General features: G+C 51.2%; 1 protein-coding gene across 1 annotated transcript in view; it reads left to right on the top strand.

Annotated features, from left to right (window-relative positions):
- Positions 1-21,152, top strand: part of JPH2 (junctophilin 2) — a 63,338-nt gene that overhangs the window by 16,153 nt on the left and 26,033 nt on the right. Inside the window, exon 2 of the mRNA XM_079126915.1 lies at positions 4,717-5,500. Within this exon, the coding sequence (XP_078983041.1) occupies positions 4,717-5,500 (784 nt within the window). The remainder of the gene's footprint in view (positions 1-4,716; positions 5,501-21,152) is intronic.

Genomic DNA, 21,152 nt, shown 5'->3' with positions numbered 1-21,152 from the left:
CTCTTCTTAAAATGGGATCCACCGAGCACCTCGCCAGGCCTTGCACAGGGCCGCTTTCAGATGGGTAAGGTAGAAAGAGACCCGCAGCCTCAGAACGCGGGCTGTTCATTCAGCAAGTATTTAACCAGTACCTACTGGCATGTTCTAGGCCTGAGGGTACTGCAGCGAACAAAGCAGAAAGGAATTCTGGCCTTTACGGAACTTGCGTGAGATTGACAGAGATGGCGATAGAAAAAAGCAAAAGCAGAATGTTGTCTCAGATATGCTACAAGAGCACAGCAAAGAAGGAAATTAAAAGATATTGGGGGGCTATCATTTTAAATAGGGTGGTCAGGGGAAGCTTCACTGACGAGATAAATAAAGGCTTCACAATGGCAAAACGTGAGCCATGTAGATATGGAAGGAAGAGCATTCCAGGCAGAGGAATGGCAGATTCAAAGGTCCTGAGGCAGGACCACCACGGGGCGGGGGCCCAAGAAGTCTCTGTGACTACAGTTAGGGAAAGGGGAGAATGGGAGGAGTTGAGAACAAAGGAGTGAGGGGGATGAGATTAGGTAGTCTTGTGGGCCGCTAGGGACTTCAGCTTTTCTTCTGAATTTGAAGGGGCAAAGTGGTGTGATCTCACTTTCTTCATATTTGAACAGATCCCTCTGACTACTGTGTTGGGATTAGGCAGAAGGGGCAAAGGCACAGTGCGGCCTCCTGCTGAAATCCAAGTGAGAGAGAATGGGGGCTCCTGCCACCACCTAGTCCAAGTGAGGATGCTGACAAGTACCCAGATTCTAGGTCTACTTGGAAAGATGGGTTGCAAGATGCCCTGATAGACAGTTTTAGAATATATGATGCTGGGCATTTCTTGTTTTCTTAAAAGTTTATTTCCTCTTTCTCTCTATATCTATCTATCTATCTAAAGTCATCTAAACTCTTCATCTGTCCATCACCCCGTTCTCTCATCTCTCTGTTCACTTTTGCTTTCTTGCTGTGTGGCTTGGGGTCAGTCACACGACCTCTCTGCACATCCTTCCATCCATCTAAGAAAAGGAGGTCATGTTTACACCTTCCTCTTGAGATCACATCCCATGCTCTCCTCTCTGTGTCTCTCTCGGTTTCTCTTTGGCCTGGGTATAGCTGACAGTCCAGGACTATGGTCCTGGTTTTCTGTGGCTGGTCACTGAAGGGAGGTAAGGACCGGCGTGTCTCTCACTCCTAGCTGCTCCTGCGTGCTGGACAGAGGAGCTGGAAACACTAGGGACTCTGCCCACCAGATTAAAGCTGGATTTCCGGTGGTGAAGCCCAGGGATCAGTAGGTTTTTAAGAAGTTTCCCCATGCTTCAACTGTGCACCAGGATTAATGACCACTGGCTCCAACCATGAGCCTCTGCAGAAGGAAGGCTTGGTTAAGTTGCTGAATGTCTCAGACCATCTGCTTCTCCTGGAAATGAGCATAAGTAGGGAGCTGCCTCACAGGACTGCTGAGACCTTTAAGTGGCCTTCAGCATCGTCCTCAACCCTTAGTGGGACTCTTAATAGAAAGGGCTGGGCAGGTGGCAGAGGGGCCCTCAAAGGCAGCAGCCTATTCTAGGAGGGACTGGGCAGTGTAGAGGCCCCTGGGTACCTCCAAAGTCACCGTGTCCCTGTGCCCAGAAGCCCAGCATCTCGGAGTTAGGCCCGACCCTACAGAACATCCACTCAAGCGGACAATGAGGCCTGGAAAGGAAGGGGGCTGCCCGAGGCCACGCCGCGTGGTGGCCTTTCCAGACAGCGTCAGCCAGTCAACGGGCACCTCCAGGTTTCAGGCGCTGTTCCAGAGAACAAAGCAGAAAAGACTCCTGCCCTCATGGAGCTTCGGTTCTAGCTGGGGAAGAAAACCAAAGAAGGTAGTAATCAAGTCCTGTAAGTCACATCAGGAAGGATAAACGCCCCGGTTACCATAACAGTGAACCAGGGAGCGGGGTGGGCGGGCAGGCGGGCTGATTTTAAATGGAGAGGTCAGACAGGATCTGGGTGCAGGAACAGACAATGCAAAAGTGGCCTGGTGGTTGAGCTGCGCCCTCTGCTCCGCAGATGGCTGCCCCTCTCCCTGCCTGGACACTGGCCAGGAAGAAGGCTGTTGGTCAGCCTCTGTTACTATGTAACACATACCCACACAGGGCTTGTAGAGAAGAGACTTATTTTAGCCTGGGGTTTTGGAGGTTCCAGGTCGTGATCACTTGGCCCTGTTGCCTTTGGCCTGTGGAGAAGCAGCACATCATGGCAGAGTGCGTGGCACAGCAAAGCCACCCACCTCCCGGCCAGGAAGTCAGAGAGGGAGAGGAAGGGGCAGCAGTCCTCAGCCCCTTGGCCCCAGCAGGCCTGGAGCCTAAAGACTCCCACTAGGCCCCGCCTCTCACAGGCCCTGCCTCTCACAGGCCCCGCCTCCCACAGGCCCCGCCTCCGACAGGCCCCGCCTCTCACAGGCCCTGCCTCTCTCAGGCCCCACCTTGCATTAGCACCAGCCTTTGACGTGGATAGTCGGAGGACAATTAAGATCCAACCACAGCAAAGGCCATTTAGTTTTTGTTAAAGGTGGGGAGGGTCGTGCTGTTTAAAGCCCGGGCTCTGAATTTCCATCTTCAGTGCAGTGAACGCACGTCGGGCACTGCCCTGCCTGCTGGAGCATGGAGGTGGGGACAGCACCAGTCTCAGTGCTGCTGGGGGAGGCAAAGACAAGCGGTGGGGCAGGTGGCGTGTGTGCAGACAGCGATGAGCCGGAGACAGTGATGAGCTGGAGACAGCTGTGCAACATCTGGGGGACATTCACCTCCGGGCTAACATCTGGAGCCGCAGAGGGACGCTGACGGGGAAGGGGTGGGGAATATATTTTGGGGGCTCAGTAGGATATATAGGAATGAGGTAAGCAATCAGGGAGGACAGACGGGGTTTGGGATGGAGCCCTGGGGAGAACCGCCAAAAGGATGTGGGTGCAGGGTGAAGTCATTTTGGCAACTCTGTGTCAGCTTCTTTGTACAGCTCAGGTGGCCTCTGGAGCTAGTCCAGCTTTGCAGAATCAGTCTTTTCCTTCAGTTTTTCAGTGGTATTAACCCATTTAACCCTTAAAGCAACACTATGAAGTAAGAGGTAATTATTATCCTTGCAGATGAGGAAGCAGAGGCACAGAGAGTTCAAGTCCGTTGCCCAGGGTCACACAGCTAACAAGGGCAGAGGCAGTATTTGGAGCCTGTGCTCCCCTCTCTGCTCACAGAGGACTTGAGTGATCCCTCACTAACCTCAGCTGTCTTGTTCTGGGTAGCTCACCCACAGTGTCCCCATAGGGCTGTGTCTGCTGACGTCTCCTTGTCCACGTCAATGTCCTGCTCAAGTGGTCTTCCACGGTCCCAGTGTCACTGGTGTCCACACCGCACACTCAGCCTCCAGCCGCGTATTGCCTTGTACTGAGCCCCTCAGGTGGCCTTGCTCACTTAGAACCTCATACATACCCTTAATGTCACCTCCATGGGACCCTGGGCACTCCTCCACTCTGAACACACTGCCCTCACACTTGTGATCACAGATAGTAAAAAACACTAACACACGTGCCCACAAAATTCCCTCCCTCTCTCTCTCTCTCTTTTGGATACTGGGGATTTGACTGAGGGGCACTTCACCACCAGGCCACATCCCCAGCCCCTATCGGCCTTTTTTTTTTTTTTTTGTTTTTTGTTTTTGAGACAGAGTCTAAGTTGTTGAGGGCCTTGCTCAGTTGCTGAGACTGGCCTTGAATTTACAATCCTCCTGCCACAGCCTCCCGAGTCACTGGGATTACCTGGGTGTGCCAGGGCACTCAGCTCCACAAAAGTCTCTTGCACAAATGCATTCACAATATTATGCTTTCCAATATTCATGTTACTAAATGAACTGCCCTATCTGTTCATGACCTTGAACCTTCACATGACCTGGGACGTGCATTTATCTCATGTACCTAGAGGACCTTGCCAACTCACCCAGAGTGGCACTTTTTGATCTTCCAGTGGTCTTGCCCTCTCCCTCCACTCTTCCCTTCCTTGCAGTCAAGACCTCGCACGCTCTCGTACCCTTAGGTCATATCCCCTCATGTCTCACTCACACGATCTCACGCTCTGCGTGCACACTGCCTTGCACACTTCCACAAATGCAGCCATGCTACTGCATAAACCCCCTGTTCTGCCCACTCGTGCTCTTGCACATTCTCCAGTGTGTGATCCAAAATGTGTGCACACTCATTCAGATTCACTTCAACAGAGCCTCACCTGCTCAGATAATAATACTTTCACACCGACCCACACACCTCGACTTGCATACTTGTGACCTTAGCATGTTCCCAACAACAGAAATATTCACACCACCCTGCAGATTCCTCCTGGCTTTTTCCTTCCGTGTGAATGCACAGTCCTTGAATCTCACCCACTCCCAGGGCCTCGACTACACATACAACTTCACACAGTGACATCCTGACCCACACAACTTGCCTACCTTGCATGCTTGTGAACTTACCATGTTCCCACCAGCAGAAATATTCTCACCATTGGGCAAACCCTCTCCAACCTCACTGACAGTAACTTGCACCAGTTGCCCCTCAGGTGGCCGTGCTTCCCACTCAGAGCCACCCGCCTTTCCCATTCCGGTCCTTGCACACCCAGACATTGTGCACATGCAGGGCACCTTGTGCCACCCACTGACGTGAGCTCTCCTCGCCCACAGGGACTTACCAAGGCCAGTTCACCAATGGCATGCGACACGGCTACGGGGTTCGCCAGAGTGTGCCCTATGGGATGGCCGTGGTGGTGCGCTCGCCACTGCGCACGTCGCTGTCATCTCTGCGCAGCGAGCACAGCAATGGCACGGTGGCCCCGGACTCGCCCACCTCACCAGCCTCCGACGGCCCGACGCTGCCCTCGCCGGCCATCCCACGAGGTGGCTTCGCGCTCAGCCTGCTGGCCAGCGGCGAGGGGGCGCGTGCACCCCGGGGTGGCCTCTTCCAGCGGGGCGCGCTGCTGGGCAAGCTGCGGCGCACAGAGTCACGCACGTCCCTGGGCAGCCAGCGCAGCCGCATCAGCTTCCTCAAGAGCGACCTGAGCTCGGGCGCCAGCGACGCGGCCTCCACCGCCAGCCTGGGCGAGGGCGCCGAGGGCGCCGACGATGCTGCGCCTTTTGAGGCGGACATCGACGCCACCACCACTGAGACCTACATGGGTGAGTGGAAGAACGACAAGCGCTCGGGCTTCGGCGTGAGCGAGCGCTCCAGCGGCCTGCGCTACGAGGGCGAGTGGCTGGACAACCTGCGCCACGGCTACGGCTGCACCACGCTGCCCGACGGCCACCGCGAGGAGGGCAAGTACCGCCACAACGTGCTGGTCAAGGGCACCAAGCGCCGCGTGCTGCCGCTCAAGAGCAACAAGGTCCGCCAGAAGGTGGATCACAGCGTGGAGGGTGCCCAGCGCGCCGCCGCCATCGCGCGCCAGAAGGCGGAGATCGCCGCCTCCAGGTAGGCCTGGCTGGGGCCTCGCGGGACGGGGCTGTCGGGGACGGGTCCTGGAGCGGGCCAGCCTAGCAGGCCGTCTCCAAGCCCGTTTCTGCTGCTTTTACATTCCCTCGTGACCTTTGTGAGGTCAATTGGGGGGCGGGGGGCTTCAGTAGCTGGTGTCACTTGCTGTCAGTCTGTCTGTCCAATCATCCATCCATCCATACCCTCATACGTCCCCCACACCTGCCATCACCAGCACCCTGGCTGACTTAATTCCTACCTCCACCCGACCTTTCTCATACCCACCAGCTCCCCACTCAACCATCCAGGCACCCACAGTCACAGTCCACCATCCAGCCTCCATCCAATCCCTTTAGTCTTGTATCTTCTTTAACACCCACCCAAGCAACCCCTCTGTCCACCTGGCCCTTCCATCTATCCCACTACCTGCAGCCACTCGATCTCTCTGACCTTCACCTGGACAACCCCCAGGCAACCCTTTATTCATCTGTCCTCCCCCATCTGTCCAACGGTGCCTCCTTTTACTCACCCAACAATCCAGTTCTCCACCCATCCATCCACCCAGCCACCCAGGCAAGTGCCCAGACCTGTATTCAGCCCCATGTCTGTCCCCCATCCACCTGTCCCCGACACTCGCTCAGCTGCTCCCAGCCACCCAGCCTAACATCAGTTTTGCTTCCATTAGCCCAACCATTCAGCCGCATCCCCTTTTCCCCATCACGCTTCCATCCACTGAAATAACACCCCTCCTACCCACTCACCCAACCACCTTCCCATCAGCCCATCCACCTCCATCACCATATTTCCATCCAACAATCCACTACACCTCCAGCCACTGACCCATGTCCTCCCAGCCCTCCACCCAACCAGGCACCCATCCACCCTGCCTGCCATCCCCTAAGCACCTGCCCTGTTGTTCACATTCAGATTCCTCCACGTCTTCTCCTTTTATTTCAGATGAAGATTTGTATTGTCTCCAAACATGTATGGCACCTACTATGTGATGGCTATTTTAAGTGGTTGACAAATATTGACTCCTTCAGTCCTCTTAAGAACCTTATTAGATAGAGACTATTTTTATTGCTATTTTACAGGTGAGGTCAGAGAGCTAAGGTGATTTCTCCAAAATCACCCAGTTAGCGAGTGGCCTTCTGTCATTTGGCTCCGCCCTCTGATCCAGCTTCACCTTCTACCGTTCTCATCTTGGGCCTGGATTTTTTCCCTCTATGCTGGTCACTTGGGCCTTTCGTTATCTTCCAGCAGTCCCTCTTGCTGGAGGACTTGTGTTCACGCTGGGTTTTCTTCCTGGATTGCTCCCCTTTCCTCCTGCTGCCCACTTAGGTACTTTGGAGTGAGCCGCAGGGACAGTCACGCCTGTGGCATGACAATGGTACTGTCCCGGTGCTGCTGGGGATCCTGTTGGTGGCCATTTGGGTCTGCTTTGGAGGTTGGGGCCCGAGTTAAGCAGACTTAGAGACAAACCCTGGTACTCCTGTCCTTTATGGCTCAAAGACCTGGGCACATCCGTTTGCCTGTATGAGTTCCAGTTCTCCCAGATGGTGTCACAATTTCTTAGCTCATTTAATTTTCTTCCTCAATTGTCTCATTTATAAAAACAGGGTTGGTCTGAGGATTAAGAAAGATAGTGAAGTCCAGTAGTTCTCAGTCCTGCAATGGGTGAGTTGCCCCGGAAGTAGACTCTGAGGTGGAGATCCAAGATGGCAGGGTGTTCGTGGGGAGCACACCTCTGGGGAAGGGGAGGAAGAACAGGGTAGAGGGAGACCCTGGGGAGGAATGAGATCTCCACAAGGCCTGTCCAACCACAAGGGGCGCTCTGCAGTGGAGATGACCTTCAAAGATGTCCCAGGTTGGGACGACGGAACTGGGACGAGTCGCCCTTAGCACTGTGCAGGTGATCCTCCAAAAATAAAGAGCAAGATCAGGACTGGACTGCTCTCTTCAGCCAAGAGAGTTCTGCTCTCTGAGCAGCTGGCGTGGGAGAAGTCAACCCTTCGGTCTTGAAGGGGAGGCTGGATGGCACACCACAGTGTCTACTACAGTGCTGGATCAAGCCGCCGCTCAGTAGGTATCTCTACTATTGTCACCATTCATTTATTGACAGATGTGCAGACCAAGGTCCAAAGAAAGACTACCCAGACCACCTGGCAAGCAAGTGGGAGAACCATGCTCCAGCCCCTTGCTTTCTGATTCTGCAGTTTTAACCTGAGCATTTTGCTCTTTCTTAACTTTATAAGCTTTAAATCCCTATGAACCTGGAAAAGTTGTATCATTAGGGGGAAAGAAATTTGGGGTGATTTTCTTAAAACTTCTTGGCTAGAAGCTACTATAGTTTGTCCCCTCTAGACTCATGTTGGAATTTAATTGTCATTGACTGTAATAGTATTAAAAGATGAGACCTTAGAGAAGTGATTAGGCCAGAAGGACTTTGTCCTCTTGGGTAGAATTAATGCCATTATGAAAGGGTGAGTTTGTCTCCTTTTACTTGTTGGTCCTTCCGTCTTGTGCCACATGAGCACCCTGACTTCCTCCCCTCTGGGGGGCACAGTGTGTGAATCTCCATTTTGGAAGAAGATACTGGCCTCACCAGATGCTGAGCTTGCCTTACCTTGACCTTGGACTTTTCAGCCTTTAGGACTATGAGCCAGTAACTTCTTGTTGGTTATAAATTATCTAGTTTCAGACATTTTGTTATAGTAGCATAAATGAACTAAGAGACAGGACCATGTTTATGACCAGGTGGCCTATAACTTATTGTCTAATTCTGGACAATCATTGTCCAGATATTGTCTAATTCTGGATCAAAGGGAGAACTTTATAAAACTAAAACTCTTATGCTGGAATAATTTTAGATTCATAGAAAAGTTGCGAAGATAGTACCAAGACTTCCCATATACCTTCCACCCCAATTTCTTCTCGTACCGACTTCTTATATTACCGTAATACATTCATCAGGGCTAATATTGGCACATTACTGTTCATTAAACTTCAGCCTTGATAAGAATTTTACTAGTTTTTTTTTTTTTTTTTAAGTTTTTTCATTGATGTCCAGGATCCCTTATTGCATTAAGGTGTCTCGTCTCCTTAGTGGCCTCTGATCTCTGATGGTATCTCAGTCCTTCCAGTTTTGCAGGTCTACTGCTCAGATATTTTGTAGGATGCCCCTTCGTTTGACTTTGTCAAATTATTTTTCTCATAATCAGACAGATTGTAGGTTTTGGAGTAGACCACAGAATTAAGATGCCCTCTCACTGAATCGCACCAGGGTCAAGTGAAACCCACGTGACTTACTCATGCCAAAACAAGACCTCATCACCTGGTTCCGGCAGAGTCTGCCGAGAATCTCTGATGTAAAGTTACTGTTTTCCCCTTTCCATACTGCATTCTCTGGAATGCAGACATTAAGTTCATCCCACAATCAAGGAGAAGGGTCTAGAATAAAGCTTCACATATTGGGGGAGATATCCATATATATTATTTGAGATTCTTCTGTATAGGAGATTTGTTCATTTTTCTAAAGAGAACATTTTTTTTTTCATGTTTTTGCAGTGTTGGGCATCGAACCCATGATCTTGCTCATGCTAGGCAAGCACTCTACCACCAAGCTAAACCCCAACCCATAAATAGATTACAATTGGGTATTTATGCTTATGACAGGTAGAAGCTAAGGACTGTGCTGGACCACACTGGGACACGGGGGAGAACTTTGACTCTGGATTTGGAAGACTACTCTGGCTCTTCTACTGATTAGCTGGGTGACTTACCCAAGTCACCACTCTGACCCTGGGATCCTCTTTCCTCACGGGATTGTTAGGAGGAGGAAATGAGCTCAGACCTGTAAAGGGCCCAGCACAGAGCAGCCAGCCGTAAAAACAACCATTGTTAGGATCTCATGTGTTTGAATTTAAAGGCGAGGGAATAGAAGACTGGAAAGAAGGAGGGATTTCCCCCTTCCTCTCTCTCCTGGGGCACAGTCTTGCCCCCTCTGCCTCCTTACTTTTCCTGCCTTTCCATCACCTTCCTGCCGCTACCTGCACCCTTGAATGTGGAGGTGTTGAGCTCTCCCTGCGCAGAAGGGCACTGGGCTCCCAGCTGCCCAAGCCTCAGGAGTGAGACATTGGTGTGCAGACTCTTCCATCTGGTGCTCCTGGGAGCGGAGCGCAGGTGAGATCTGGAGTCCTCCTGTGTGTGAGGAGCAAGTCCCTGTGCCTTGGGGCTGGTGCCACATGTGTTGGGGTGGCTCTGTGCAGATTCCAGCTCAGGCTGAATTTCCAATTAAGGGAGTCTTCAGTGAAGAGGAAACTCGGGATTGTGGCTCTTCCCCTTCCCTGGGGCTTTGGTGAGTGTCTTGGTCACAGAGGGACAGGAAGCATTCCCAGAAGCTTCCTGGAGCCTGCATGGCCTGGGATTCTCTCCATCCTGGCCTCCAGCTCTTGTCCCTGGGCTTGTGTGTCCAGCTCAGTCTACCATTAGGACACCTTTCCCAGGAGAAGGGAGAAAGCAGACACATCTCATCCTTGAAATGGACCAGAGGTGGAAAAAGACTCTAGACCTGCATCTTCCAGTGTCCTAGTCCCTTGCACCTGTGCCTGGGGGCACTCAAAATGTGGCTGGCCGGCGTTGAGATGCCCTGAGTTATGAGACACCCTGGGCTTCCAAGACTTTGTATGAAAAGGATGTAATCTATTACTATGTTGAAATGTTATACTTTAGATATACTGAATTAGAGAAGATAGATTATTTAAATCAACTCCACCTGTTTCCTTTTACTTTTTGAATGTGCATATAGAAACCATTTTAATCGTCCACGTGACTTACATTGCATTTTATTGGTAGTGTTGTTCTAGATCCATCCAGGCCCCTGGAGATAGTACAGCCCCGCCACCGACCAGGTGGGGAAACTGAGGCACAGAAAGGATGAAGACGTAGCCACAGCTGCTTGGCGGTGGAACTAGACCCTTGCCTTCTGATTTTGTGATGAGGAACTCTTCCATAATGCCTTTTAAGGTCGTGGGTGCTGGGTTGTAGAGTAAAGCTGGGACATTTGGAGAGGTGCCCGAACTTCTCTGGTTGTTACACCAGCACCCTGTTAAGTGATTCCCTTCTGGAAGGAGCAAAGGAGGTGGCTAGGCCCAAGGCTCTCAGTACCCTCAATTCTAAAGGGAGAAAAATGGTATTGACCTTGAAGTGTCTTCAGGGCTAAAGCGGAGCCTGCCTATGCAGCTCTGTGCAGGACCAGCAAGCAGGAAGCACTCAATCAATGTCAAAGGCTATTGTCATTGGCTGGTATTCTTGTTGTGTCCCTGGTGGCGCTGGTGAGGGATATCCTTGGAGAGTTCTCAGCTACTCCAGGGTCAAACGTTCAGAATCTCTCAGGGTTTGTGCTGGGGTGACATCACTGAACTGCTCCGTCTTCTGTCCCCACGGACCCCTCCCCACCTTCAGCTCCTCCTCAGGCTGGCCCTCAGAACTTCCAAGTTGAGTGCAGGACTAGAGGTGGCTTTGCAAGTTGCTAGGGACAGAATTTTTCTTGTGTGTGGGCGGCCAGGTGGCCCAGTGGCCAAGAATTCGGGCTGAGGCATTGGAAGGCCCAGCATTGAATATGGGTTCAGATTCTTGGAAGCTGTGTGACCCCAGGCAAGTTTGCACCTCTCTGGGGCTTATTTTCCTCTTCAAACAGGAGGTAGAAGTTGTTACTATGAATCAGATCTCATTCTGTGTGGACCTTTGGGTCTCCCCGAGATTGAAGTCACCTGGGGGATGGCCTTCTCTTCTCTCAGTTCATATAATGTGTTCTCCAAACTTTCACCTCTCACAAGCCACACTCCCAACTTTGGTCACATCCGTATCACACCCCCCCACACACACTTAGGTCCTGAATCTTCATCTTTTAACCAGTTACTTAAAAATTAGAAGGGCATCCTGATCACCCTTGTAAATGGGAAACCCATATCCTGGGGCGTGCTGAAAACAGAACAGTCATTCAAATCCAAGGCAGTCTGCTGATGGCCAGAGGGGCTGCGTTGAAGACTGTTCTTTTTACTGAAAAGAGACCTTGGCAAGAGGTTGGAGGTTTGAAAGAGCTTTAACCACCTCCGCAGGACTTTCTTCTACACTGAAAGAAGAATGGAACCGCAGGGTGTGGTAGCACCTGCCTCTAATCCGGGCAATTCCAGAGGCTGAGCCAGGAGGATCGCGAGTTCAAAGCCAGCCTCAGTAACTTAGTGAGGCCCTAAGCAGCTTAGTGAGATTCTGTCTCAAAATAAAAAAATGAAACAGGCTGGGGATGTGGCTCAGTGGTAAAGTGCCTCTGGGTTCAATCCCCACAACCAAAAAAAGGAACTGGGTTTGATGCCATTTCAAGTCATGACTTCACACTGCCTACACCTATTTCTACACCAGGCTACCCCAGGAGGAGGGCTTGGCCCTGGACGAACGAGGTCTAAGGGAGGGTCTTGGTGACTGCCCATGTTTGAGCTTGCTTTTAAAATTTATATGCAGGTAGCACCGATATTGTTCTTATTTCTGAGAGCCAGGCATGACTGTTACATTGTGCAGTCCTTCAACAGAACTACGAAGGTCTTATTATTCCCATTTTACAGATGGAAGCTGAGGCACAGACAGGGTAAGTGTCTCAAAATAGTCACACAGGGCGGCGCCATGGCAGAGCTGTGGGCATTGAAGCCCGGCGAGCGGGTCAGGAATGTTCTTCGCTGCCTCCTGACCTGAACTGGGTCTCCTTTCACAAGCTCTGATTAGCACTTGCTCAGTGTAGGGCCTGTGCAGAGGCCCTGGGCACACAGAGTGGATCATCAGGGCCACCGTCCTCCAGCCTCATGGTGTCAACAGACAGGGATGGGAAACGGTCGGTGGTGGAATAAAGGGAGGAAGGAGCTGAAAGTGGGGTCCCAAAGCCAAGAGCAGCCCGTGGCCCCAGGGGTGGTCAGGGAGAGCTCCCCGCAGGCAGCCACCTCTGGTCGGGGTTCATCAGAGTGGGGAGGGAAGGTCGTCCCAGGTGGAGGCACCAGGATGTGCGACAGCAGGGAGGTGGGGGCGTGTGGGGAGTATTTTGGGAGCAGTGAGTCACTGAGAGTGCTGGCGGGGAGGGGAGATTCGAGATGAGGCCGGTAGGCCCGGTCAGCTTCCAAGGCCAGGAGCAGGAGCCGGAGCGGGGCCTGATGTTACCATCTGAACGCCCTGCGAGGGGGGTCTGTAGTATAAGGAGGTGGTAGACTATTAGAGGGGTAGGACACGGGGGCCTGGCCTCCTCCAGTCTCCTGGGAGGGCCTGCCACTTCCTGGCTATGGCCAATGACCACCCACAGGATCATGAACTCGGTGTTAGCACAGCTCTTGATTTTTCAAGAAAACTAGAGATTTGTGTGGTGACCCTAAATCTTCCCTTTTTTGACTTTTTATTATGGAACTAATTAAACATCCATAAAAATCGACTGGTATCATGAAGACTCATGTACTCAAAAACTTGTGAGCCATTTTGGTCTATTTGCTTTATCTTTTATCTACAACTTTTTTTTTTTTTTTTCCCTGAAATAGTCTGTGTTAGTTAGATTTTAATGGCTGTGACCAAAAGATCTGACCAGAAGAGTTTAAAGGAAAGAAAGGTTTATTTTGGGTTCCTGGTTTCAGAGGTTTGGTCCAGGGTTTGCTGATTCCACTGTTCTGGACTGGAGGTGAGGTGGTGGGTCATGGCAGAAATCATGGTGGAGGACACTCAGGAAGCAGAGAGTGGGGGTGCTGAACCAAGGGACAAGATATAACCCCCCAGGGCACATCCCCAGTGACCTCCTCCTCTAGCCACACCCCACCTGCCCACAGTTACTACAGTAGTCCTTTCAAATTATTAATTCATTAAGTGGATTAATCCACTGATTAGGTTACAGTCTCAAAATCTAGTCATTTCACTTCTGAATATTAACACAGGAGCTTTTAGGGGACACCTCATATCCAAAGCATAACAAGTCTAAACTCAGATATTATGAAAGAATTCACCTCAAAGCACTTTGAGATGCACCTCTAAAATATAAGGGTATTTCCTATATAACCCTAAAGCTATTATTCCACCTAATAGTCAACAATAGTTCCACATAAATTATTTCTTTCTCAATTTTTTTTTTTCTTTTTGGTACCAGGGATTGAACCCAGAGGTGCTTTATCCACATTCCCAGCCCTTTTTAAAGCATTTTAAAAACATTGAGACAAGATCTTGCTAGGTTGCTTAAGGTCTCACTAAAGTTGCTGAGGCTGGCTTTGAACTTGCAATCCTCCTGCTTCAGCCTCCTGAGCTGTTGGATTACGGTCATGGACCACTGTGTCTGGCTTTCTCAGTTTTATCCAATGTATTTCACATCTAGTTTGTTTGAATGGGAGGTCGTCTCCTTGTGGTTTTGATTTGCATTTCCTAATGACTAATGATGTTGACTTTCTTTCCTTGAACTTACTGGCCATTCCTATATCTTCTTGGAGAAGTGTCTATTCAAACTTTCTGCCCATTTTAAAATTGGGTTGTCTTTTTTTATTATCAAGTTGTAAGACTTCTTTGTCAATTCTGAATTCAGAGGCTCTTCAGATATGTGCTTTGCAATTTTTTTTTCATTCTGTGGATTATCTTTGCACTTTCCTGATGGAGTTTTTTGAAGTACTAACTTTAAATTTTGATGAAGTTCAATTTAATCTATTTTTCTTCTGATACCTATGCTTTTGGTGTCATGTCTGAGAAAATATTGTTTAATCTGAAATCTTCTCCTGTGTATATTTTTTCTAAGTATTTTGTAGTATTGGCTCCTATGTCAAGCTCTGTGATTCGAGATGATTTCTGTCGATGGTGTGGGGTAGAGTCTGATTTCATTCTTTTGCTTGTGGATGTAGAGTTTTCCAACACTGTTTGTTGAAAAGATTATTTCAACAAACATTTTGAAATAATGTTCAAAATGTCTCATTTTTTCTTGGCTACCTCATCAAAAATCAAGCCATCATAACTGTGAGGATTTATTTCTGGGCTCTTGATTCTATTCCATTGATTTCTGTACCTGGCCTCTGTCAGAGGCTGCTCTTTGTTACTATGCTTTGTACTGTTTTGAAACTGGGAAGTGTGAATCCCCTGACTTGGTTCTTTTTCAGGATTATCTAGGATATCTTCGGTCTTTTGCATTTCTCCATAGATTTTAGCATCAGATGGTCACTTTCTGCCCAAGTGGCGTGGCAGTTGAGATTCTGATAAGGATTTTGTTGAATCTGTTGATCAATTGGGGAAGTGTTGTGATTTTAACAATTTGAAGTCTTCCAATCTATGAACAATTCAGTTCGATTTCTTCCCGTAATGTTCCCGTAATGTGGTTTTCAGTGTGCAATTTTTGCACTTCTTCTGTTAAATATTCCTCAGTGTTTTGTTCTTTCTGCTGCTGTTGTAAACGTGGCAGGGCACTGGAGTGGGAGGACGGGGCTGGTGACGTCAGTAGGAAGCAAACCAGAGCTTGGGTTTCCAGAAGTGTCAATCTATCCTTCTTCTGTTCTTATTGTTTTATTTTTTATTGAAGGAAAGAGGCGGTTGAGGTGGCGCTCTGCCTGGCTGGCAGCTGTGGGACCACATGCACCTTAGTTGGGGGTGGGGTGGGCAGATTAAGGGAAGGGTGTGGGGGAGACGCACAGAGTCGGGCAGTGGTGAACCCCAGGTCGCCCAGCACATTTTCCTCCTGCACAGGCAGGACATTGTCAGCAGTTGAGATAGAGACCAAGAATCCTTTGCTTCTCACCACAATCCCTTCATCCTCTTCCACTAGGGAGAGGCCACTGTGGCAGGAACAGGCCAGTGGAGCAGGAGCGCTGGGACATGAGTCAGGAGACCCCGGGGCTCAGCAACACTTGCAGTTAACCTCAGCCTTGCCTGTCTCCAGGGATCACACAAGGTCCTGGGGATAATGGCTCTCATTGGGTGTCATTAATTGAGGACTTAGTATGTGGCAGACTGAGTCGACCGATCTGAGGCACAAAGGGATTTTTTCAAACATGCCCAGAGTTCCAGAGCTGGTAAGGAACAGGGCCCACTCTGACCCCAGCGTCTGCTCCTTCAGCTGCTATTATAAATGCAACTGTTGTAGCCACGGCACCCGTCTGCTACTTAAAATAGTGGGGTTCTCTGTCTCTCTTTTCTTCTTTTGCTCTTTTTAACCCTGCTATAAATAACATACTTGTTAAAATTCAAGGAAGATCCAAATAAGAAAGAGGCAATAAAATTCCTGTCTTACTTCGGCCCGGCTTGCACTTGCTAAGTGACATTAACAGTTCACCTGAGGAATTCTTCCATTTGCCTCCTCTGCTGTGGTTTGTTGCTTGTGTTTTTCCTAAAACTAGAACGGCAGCTTACCTTTTTGACTTCACGTTTTGAGTCCTTTTCTCTTAGGCTTGTAGGTCTGCCTTACTCTTTTTGGTGGGGTTAGAATATCCCAAAGTTTGGGGTGCCATGATTTTTTCGACCAATCTCTCCTGGTGGAGAATGAAACCATTTTATCTTTTCATGATCACAAAAGAGGCTGCACTGAGCATCCAAGGACCCATGTCTTTGCTCACAGGCTGGAGACTTTTCCTACCAGTGACATTTGAACACCATTGGCATGTGTGGGAAATAAGGAAGTCCCCCTTATCCACTGAGCTGCTTTCCAAGACCCCCAATGAGTGCATGAGACTGTTCCCTATGCCTGCATATCTAGGATAAACTTTAATTAACAAATTAGGCACAGTAAGAGGTTAGCAGCAACTAATACCAAAATAAAGCAACTATAACAATATGCTATCATAGAAGTTATTTTAAACTTATGAATTGCTCTTTTCGGAATTTTCCATTTAATATTTTTGACCGTGGTTGATCTTGGGTAACTGAAGCTGGAAAGTGAAACTGCAGATAAGCAGGGACTACCTGGAGATGTCAGCTCACCTGAGTCTCTGCAGGGGCCCGACTCCTGACATTCACTGCCAAATGCGTTCAGTGGACTCTCTCCCCATGGGGTCCACAGTACCTTTGAGTGGATGAATATAAACAAAAAGCAAAATTCTAAATCACCCCTGCCCAGCGTCCCACACCACCCTCCAATATATGGTTAACAAAGATTTAAATGATGGTTGCAATGTACACGTGTGGGTTAAATTCCTAGAGGCGGATTTTCTAGGTGGAAAAGAATTTTATATATTTATTTATTTTGATACTGGGACTTGAACCCAGGGGTAATTTAGCACTGAACTACATCCCCAGCCCCCTTTTTATTTTTTATTTTGAGTCAGGATCTTGCTAAGTTGCTTAGGGCCTCACTAAGCTGCTGAGGCTGACTTTGAACTTGTGATCCTCCTGCCTTAGCCTCCTAGTCACTGGGATTACAGGTGTGTGCCATATGCCCCTTGCATTGTAATTATTATGGGGACCCCCACTGACCTCCAAAAGGTTGCTCCAGATAGGCCCCCCCCCCCCCCCCACACACACACCTAGCCTACCAGTGTGATTTTCCTCAGCCCTGGCTGCTGTTTGAGGATACTCAGGTGAGCCATGAACCCAGTGACCACCTTCAGCTCCCTCTGGACAACTGCCTTTGTGTCCTTGTCCTCTCTGTCTCTAGCTTGCCTCCTGAGATTCCTGGAGATGAGGTTCCGTTAAGTGTATTTAACTCCCTGGGGATGGGCTCGAAACGACAGAAGGGCCCCTAGCCCGGGACTCCTGCCCTCCCTCATGTCCTTCCTTCCCAAATCACCAGATGGACAAAATCCCTGGCGCCCAGAGACCCAGGACTGGGGTCAATGGAATTTCCTGAGTTGTCGGGCGGGATTCTGGCGACATACACGAGGCAGCTGTGACTCCAAGACTGAGAGGTCTGGGAGAGCGAGAAGGGCTAGCCCGGGTCCTCAGCAGCAGGGAGACGTCAGACCAGGGTGCCATGTGTGTGTGGGACGGGGACGCCTCTGAGCGTGGAGAGCAGAGAACCAGAGCAGAGAACCAGCCCTCAGGAAAAGCCAGTCAGGCTGAAGTCACCTCAGGCAGGAAGAGGCCCCATGTGCTCATCTCATGATGGAGAAACTGAGGCCCAGGAAGGGGCAGAGCCCTGGCCAGGGTGGAGGTGAGCGGGGTGGAGCGGCAGGGGCATGGCTGGAGGGAGGGTGACTGAAGGGCTCCTGAGGCCTCACTGGCTTCTGGGCCATGTTACCAAATTCAGCAGGACGAGGTCAGGCTCTGTGAGGGGTGGAGAAGGTTTTGTCATCCCCAACCCTGTGACCCAGCCACAGAGTCTTCCCCACCTTATTTTTTAACCCAAACAGCAGCGTCAGAGAACAGACAGGTGGACAGCTTGCACCTTGGAGAGAAAAGGGCCCCTTGACCCCAAAGGTGAGCATTTCCTCACTTCGAGCTGAGTGCCAGGGACTCAGGGGTCAAGTCCAGAAGGGCACCAACACAGGAACCCTGGGGTAAGGACGCCTGCAGCTGCTGCAGGGTGTGTGTCCGAGAGCTCAGGGTCAGGGTCAGGGTCAGGCGGCCTGGACTTCAGGCCTACACACTGCTGGTCATGTGGCCTTGGGCACATGCTTGCCTCTAAGCTTCTCATCCCCCAGTGTGCCATCTCTACGATGGGGATCATGAGAGAAGATCCAGGATGCTCTTCAATGTGCAGTGTTGGGACAGAGCCTGGTGCAGGACGGGGGCAGGGACGCCACAGTGCCCTCTCACTTCCGCCTGCCAGGCTCCAGGCTGAGGTGGTTTATGGGATCCATCTCATTAATCCTCATGAGCAATGAGCTGCTTCTTAGATTAGCCCATTTCACAGATGAGGAAACTAGTCCAAACTCACTTTCTCTGACCCAGACTCGGCCCTCTGAGCCCTTGGAAGAGAAAGCCTTTCGGCCCCTGCGCACCAGGCTCCTGTCCTGCTATGGAAACCTGACACTCGGTGCCTGGCAGTGCTTTTGTCTGGCAGAGCAGCCGAGGGCACAGGCTGGGCAGACTGAGGAATGGAGGCTCGAATCCTGCACTGTCACCTGTCCATCCTGTGTCCTCTCTGAACCTCACCTTCCTCATCCGTAGAGTAGGGACAGCAACAGCCCTGCCTCCTGGGGCTCTGGTGAAGACCCATGAAATGGGTGTGTCAAGGGCTTTGGGTGGCTGTGTCGCTCTGTGGTGCTTGGTAGGTACGTACAGGCCGGGGCTAGTTTTACCATCGTTTGTGCCCCTAGGACAGAGTTGAGTGGGACACAGTGAAGCCAGCAGGCTCCTCCGTCAGGACCCTCCTTCCCTGAGCGCTGTCTGGCTCAGCTGGGTTTCCAGCTTCCGCTTCCCTTCCCAAATCCACACCAGCGAGGCTCTGCCACCAGGAGGGGAGATAAAAATAAAGCCAGGCCTCGAATCCTTCAAGTAAACACCCAGCTCCCTAAAAATAGCCCCTCGCAGCAGGTCCACAGCGCCAGGCGGGGCGCGAGGGATGGAGCTTGGCAAGGCTGGCTCTCCCAGGGAGGCCTGGCCGCCACGGGCCTCAGTGTCACCCCACTGGCCCCTCAAGCCTCTGGTCCTAGGGGAACCAGGTACCCCTGTGTGTTTCCAGCCCCTTCTCTCTACTGCCACCACCACCAGCCTCTGTCCTGGCCCACTGCAGGGGTCCCTCCTAGCTCCTGCTCCTCTTCCTGCCCTCTGATCCTCACACAGCAGCCTGAAAAATGTCAGCCTGACCTTGCCACTCTGCTGGACAAAACTTTCCTGGGACCCTTAGTTTGAATTTCCTCAAAAGCAGAGCCCAGGCAAGGATTTGGTGCAAGTGCTTTATTCAGGAGGCGATGCCAGGGAAGGAGGCGAGAGGCAGGGAGTGGGGCGGGGGCCCAGCAGGCACAAGTGTGTGCTGCAGGCCACCAGGACTGGACTCGGCTGGGAGCCCAGTACCCCCAGGATTGCCTGCCCTGGCTCCAGCCCCTTATTTACTGAAAATCTCCCCTGGGCAGACACTCCCCCACCGCGGGGTTGGGCTTGGGCTTGGGCGGGGGTGAGGAGCCCCCTGCAGAGTCTGAGCAGGCTTTGGGCAGGTTGCGGATGGCTGTGCTGTGTGACCCTGGCAGTGCTGGTGACGCTGCCCAGTCCTCCTTAGCCGAAGGTGAAACTGGGAATGGACAGAGGAGATGTGACAGAGGTACCAAGATGTCTGTGGTTAGGACAAATTCCAGACTCCTTCCTTCAGCCCACTTCCTGTCTGGCTTTAGTTCACCCGCCAGTCTTCCTGTCACTTACCTTCAGCCACACGTCCTCCAGGGGCCACTCTTTTCCCTGCTGATGGTTGGGTGCCTATGCTGTCCCCCGTGCCCTAAATGCTTTTCCCTCACCCTTGACCTCACCGACCATACCGGCTCCTTCCTTTGGCCTCACGCAGCTCAGACTTTCTTCCCTGGGAAGCACTGAGCTCCCTTCTAGTCTGGGTGCCCTGTTTTATGTGTTGGCACTTTGGTCAAGGTACCAGCTCCTGGCATAGCACCCAGCACACGTGAGGCTCAGGAAGGAGCTTGACGGACAGGTGGTGGGGAAGACCACACAGAAGGAGCCGTCCTCCGTTCTACTCATCTAATTCTTCAGACACATTCTGCAAACCTTTATGGAGGGTGACCTATGTGTCAGGTAGTGTTCCAGGCTCATGGAAGAAAACCAGAGGATCCTGGTCTTCCCGACATCTCCGTCCTAGATGAGGAGACACGCCAGGGTGGGCCTCATTGATATTCAGAGGAGAGTGACATCTGGGGAGAGCCACAGGTGGGAGAAGAACCAGGAAAAGTGCCCAGGTGCTATAGGACAGTCAGGACACCAGTGTGGCCAACGAGGAGTGATGGGGAGGACGATAGAGAGGTGACCAGAGATAGTGTGGGCAGGGATGGAAGCAGGTCACTCTGTTGTCCAGTAGAGGAGCCCTGGTTTAAATCCAAATTGGTTTAAATTAAATAGATTCAAAGTTCCGTTCCTCTGTTTTAGCAGCCACTGTGCAAGTGCCGGGAGGCCATTGATACGCCACGCCACGCCACGCCGTTACAGCATGTTCTCCCCATTGCTGGAAATTCAGCTGGACCTGGCCTGAGTGGCCCTGAGGTCATCGCAGGCCACATACACTTGCCCATCTATAACTGGGCCCATGTCATGGGGTCCTTTCCTCACCTCCCCAAGTGGGCGTGACTGAAGCACACAAGGCCCTTTGGTCCAACCTCAGCCAAAATTAAAATGCCTTTGCCGTTGTCCCTGCCAAGCGCTCTTTCCGTCTCCATTCTGTATCTCCAGGCAAGGGGCGCTCACCATCTCTCCACATGGTCCAGGCCAACTTTGGACAGCCTTGACCTTGGATTTGCTAAAGCAGGAGGGCTTCTGGCTTCTCTGACACTTCTACCTGTGGACCTCAGTGCTGCCCTTGAGGACTGACAGGCCAGCAGGCAACAGAAACTACCCGTGGGCCTCAGCCTCTGGGCAGGACCGGACAGACTCTGTAGGGCTGCCCGGGCAGCCCCAGGATGCCCTCAGGGACCCAGCTCCCCTGTCCTTCCCTCCTGCTGTGCTTAGAGAGTGGCTTTCTTCCTCGGCTCAGAGGTGGTCACTGCGCACGCCCCATCCATTCACCTCTGCATGC

Source organism: Sciurus vulgaris (genome assembly GCF_902686455.1).
Source record: "Sciurus vulgaris genome assembly, chromosome: 2".
In the NCBI taxonomy this organism is placed as follows: domain Eukaryota; kingdom Metazoa; phylum Chordata; class Mammalia; order Rodentia; family Sciuridae; genus Sciurus; species Sciurus vulgaris.
This window is presented reverse-complemented; position numbering and strand designations above follow the sequence as displayed.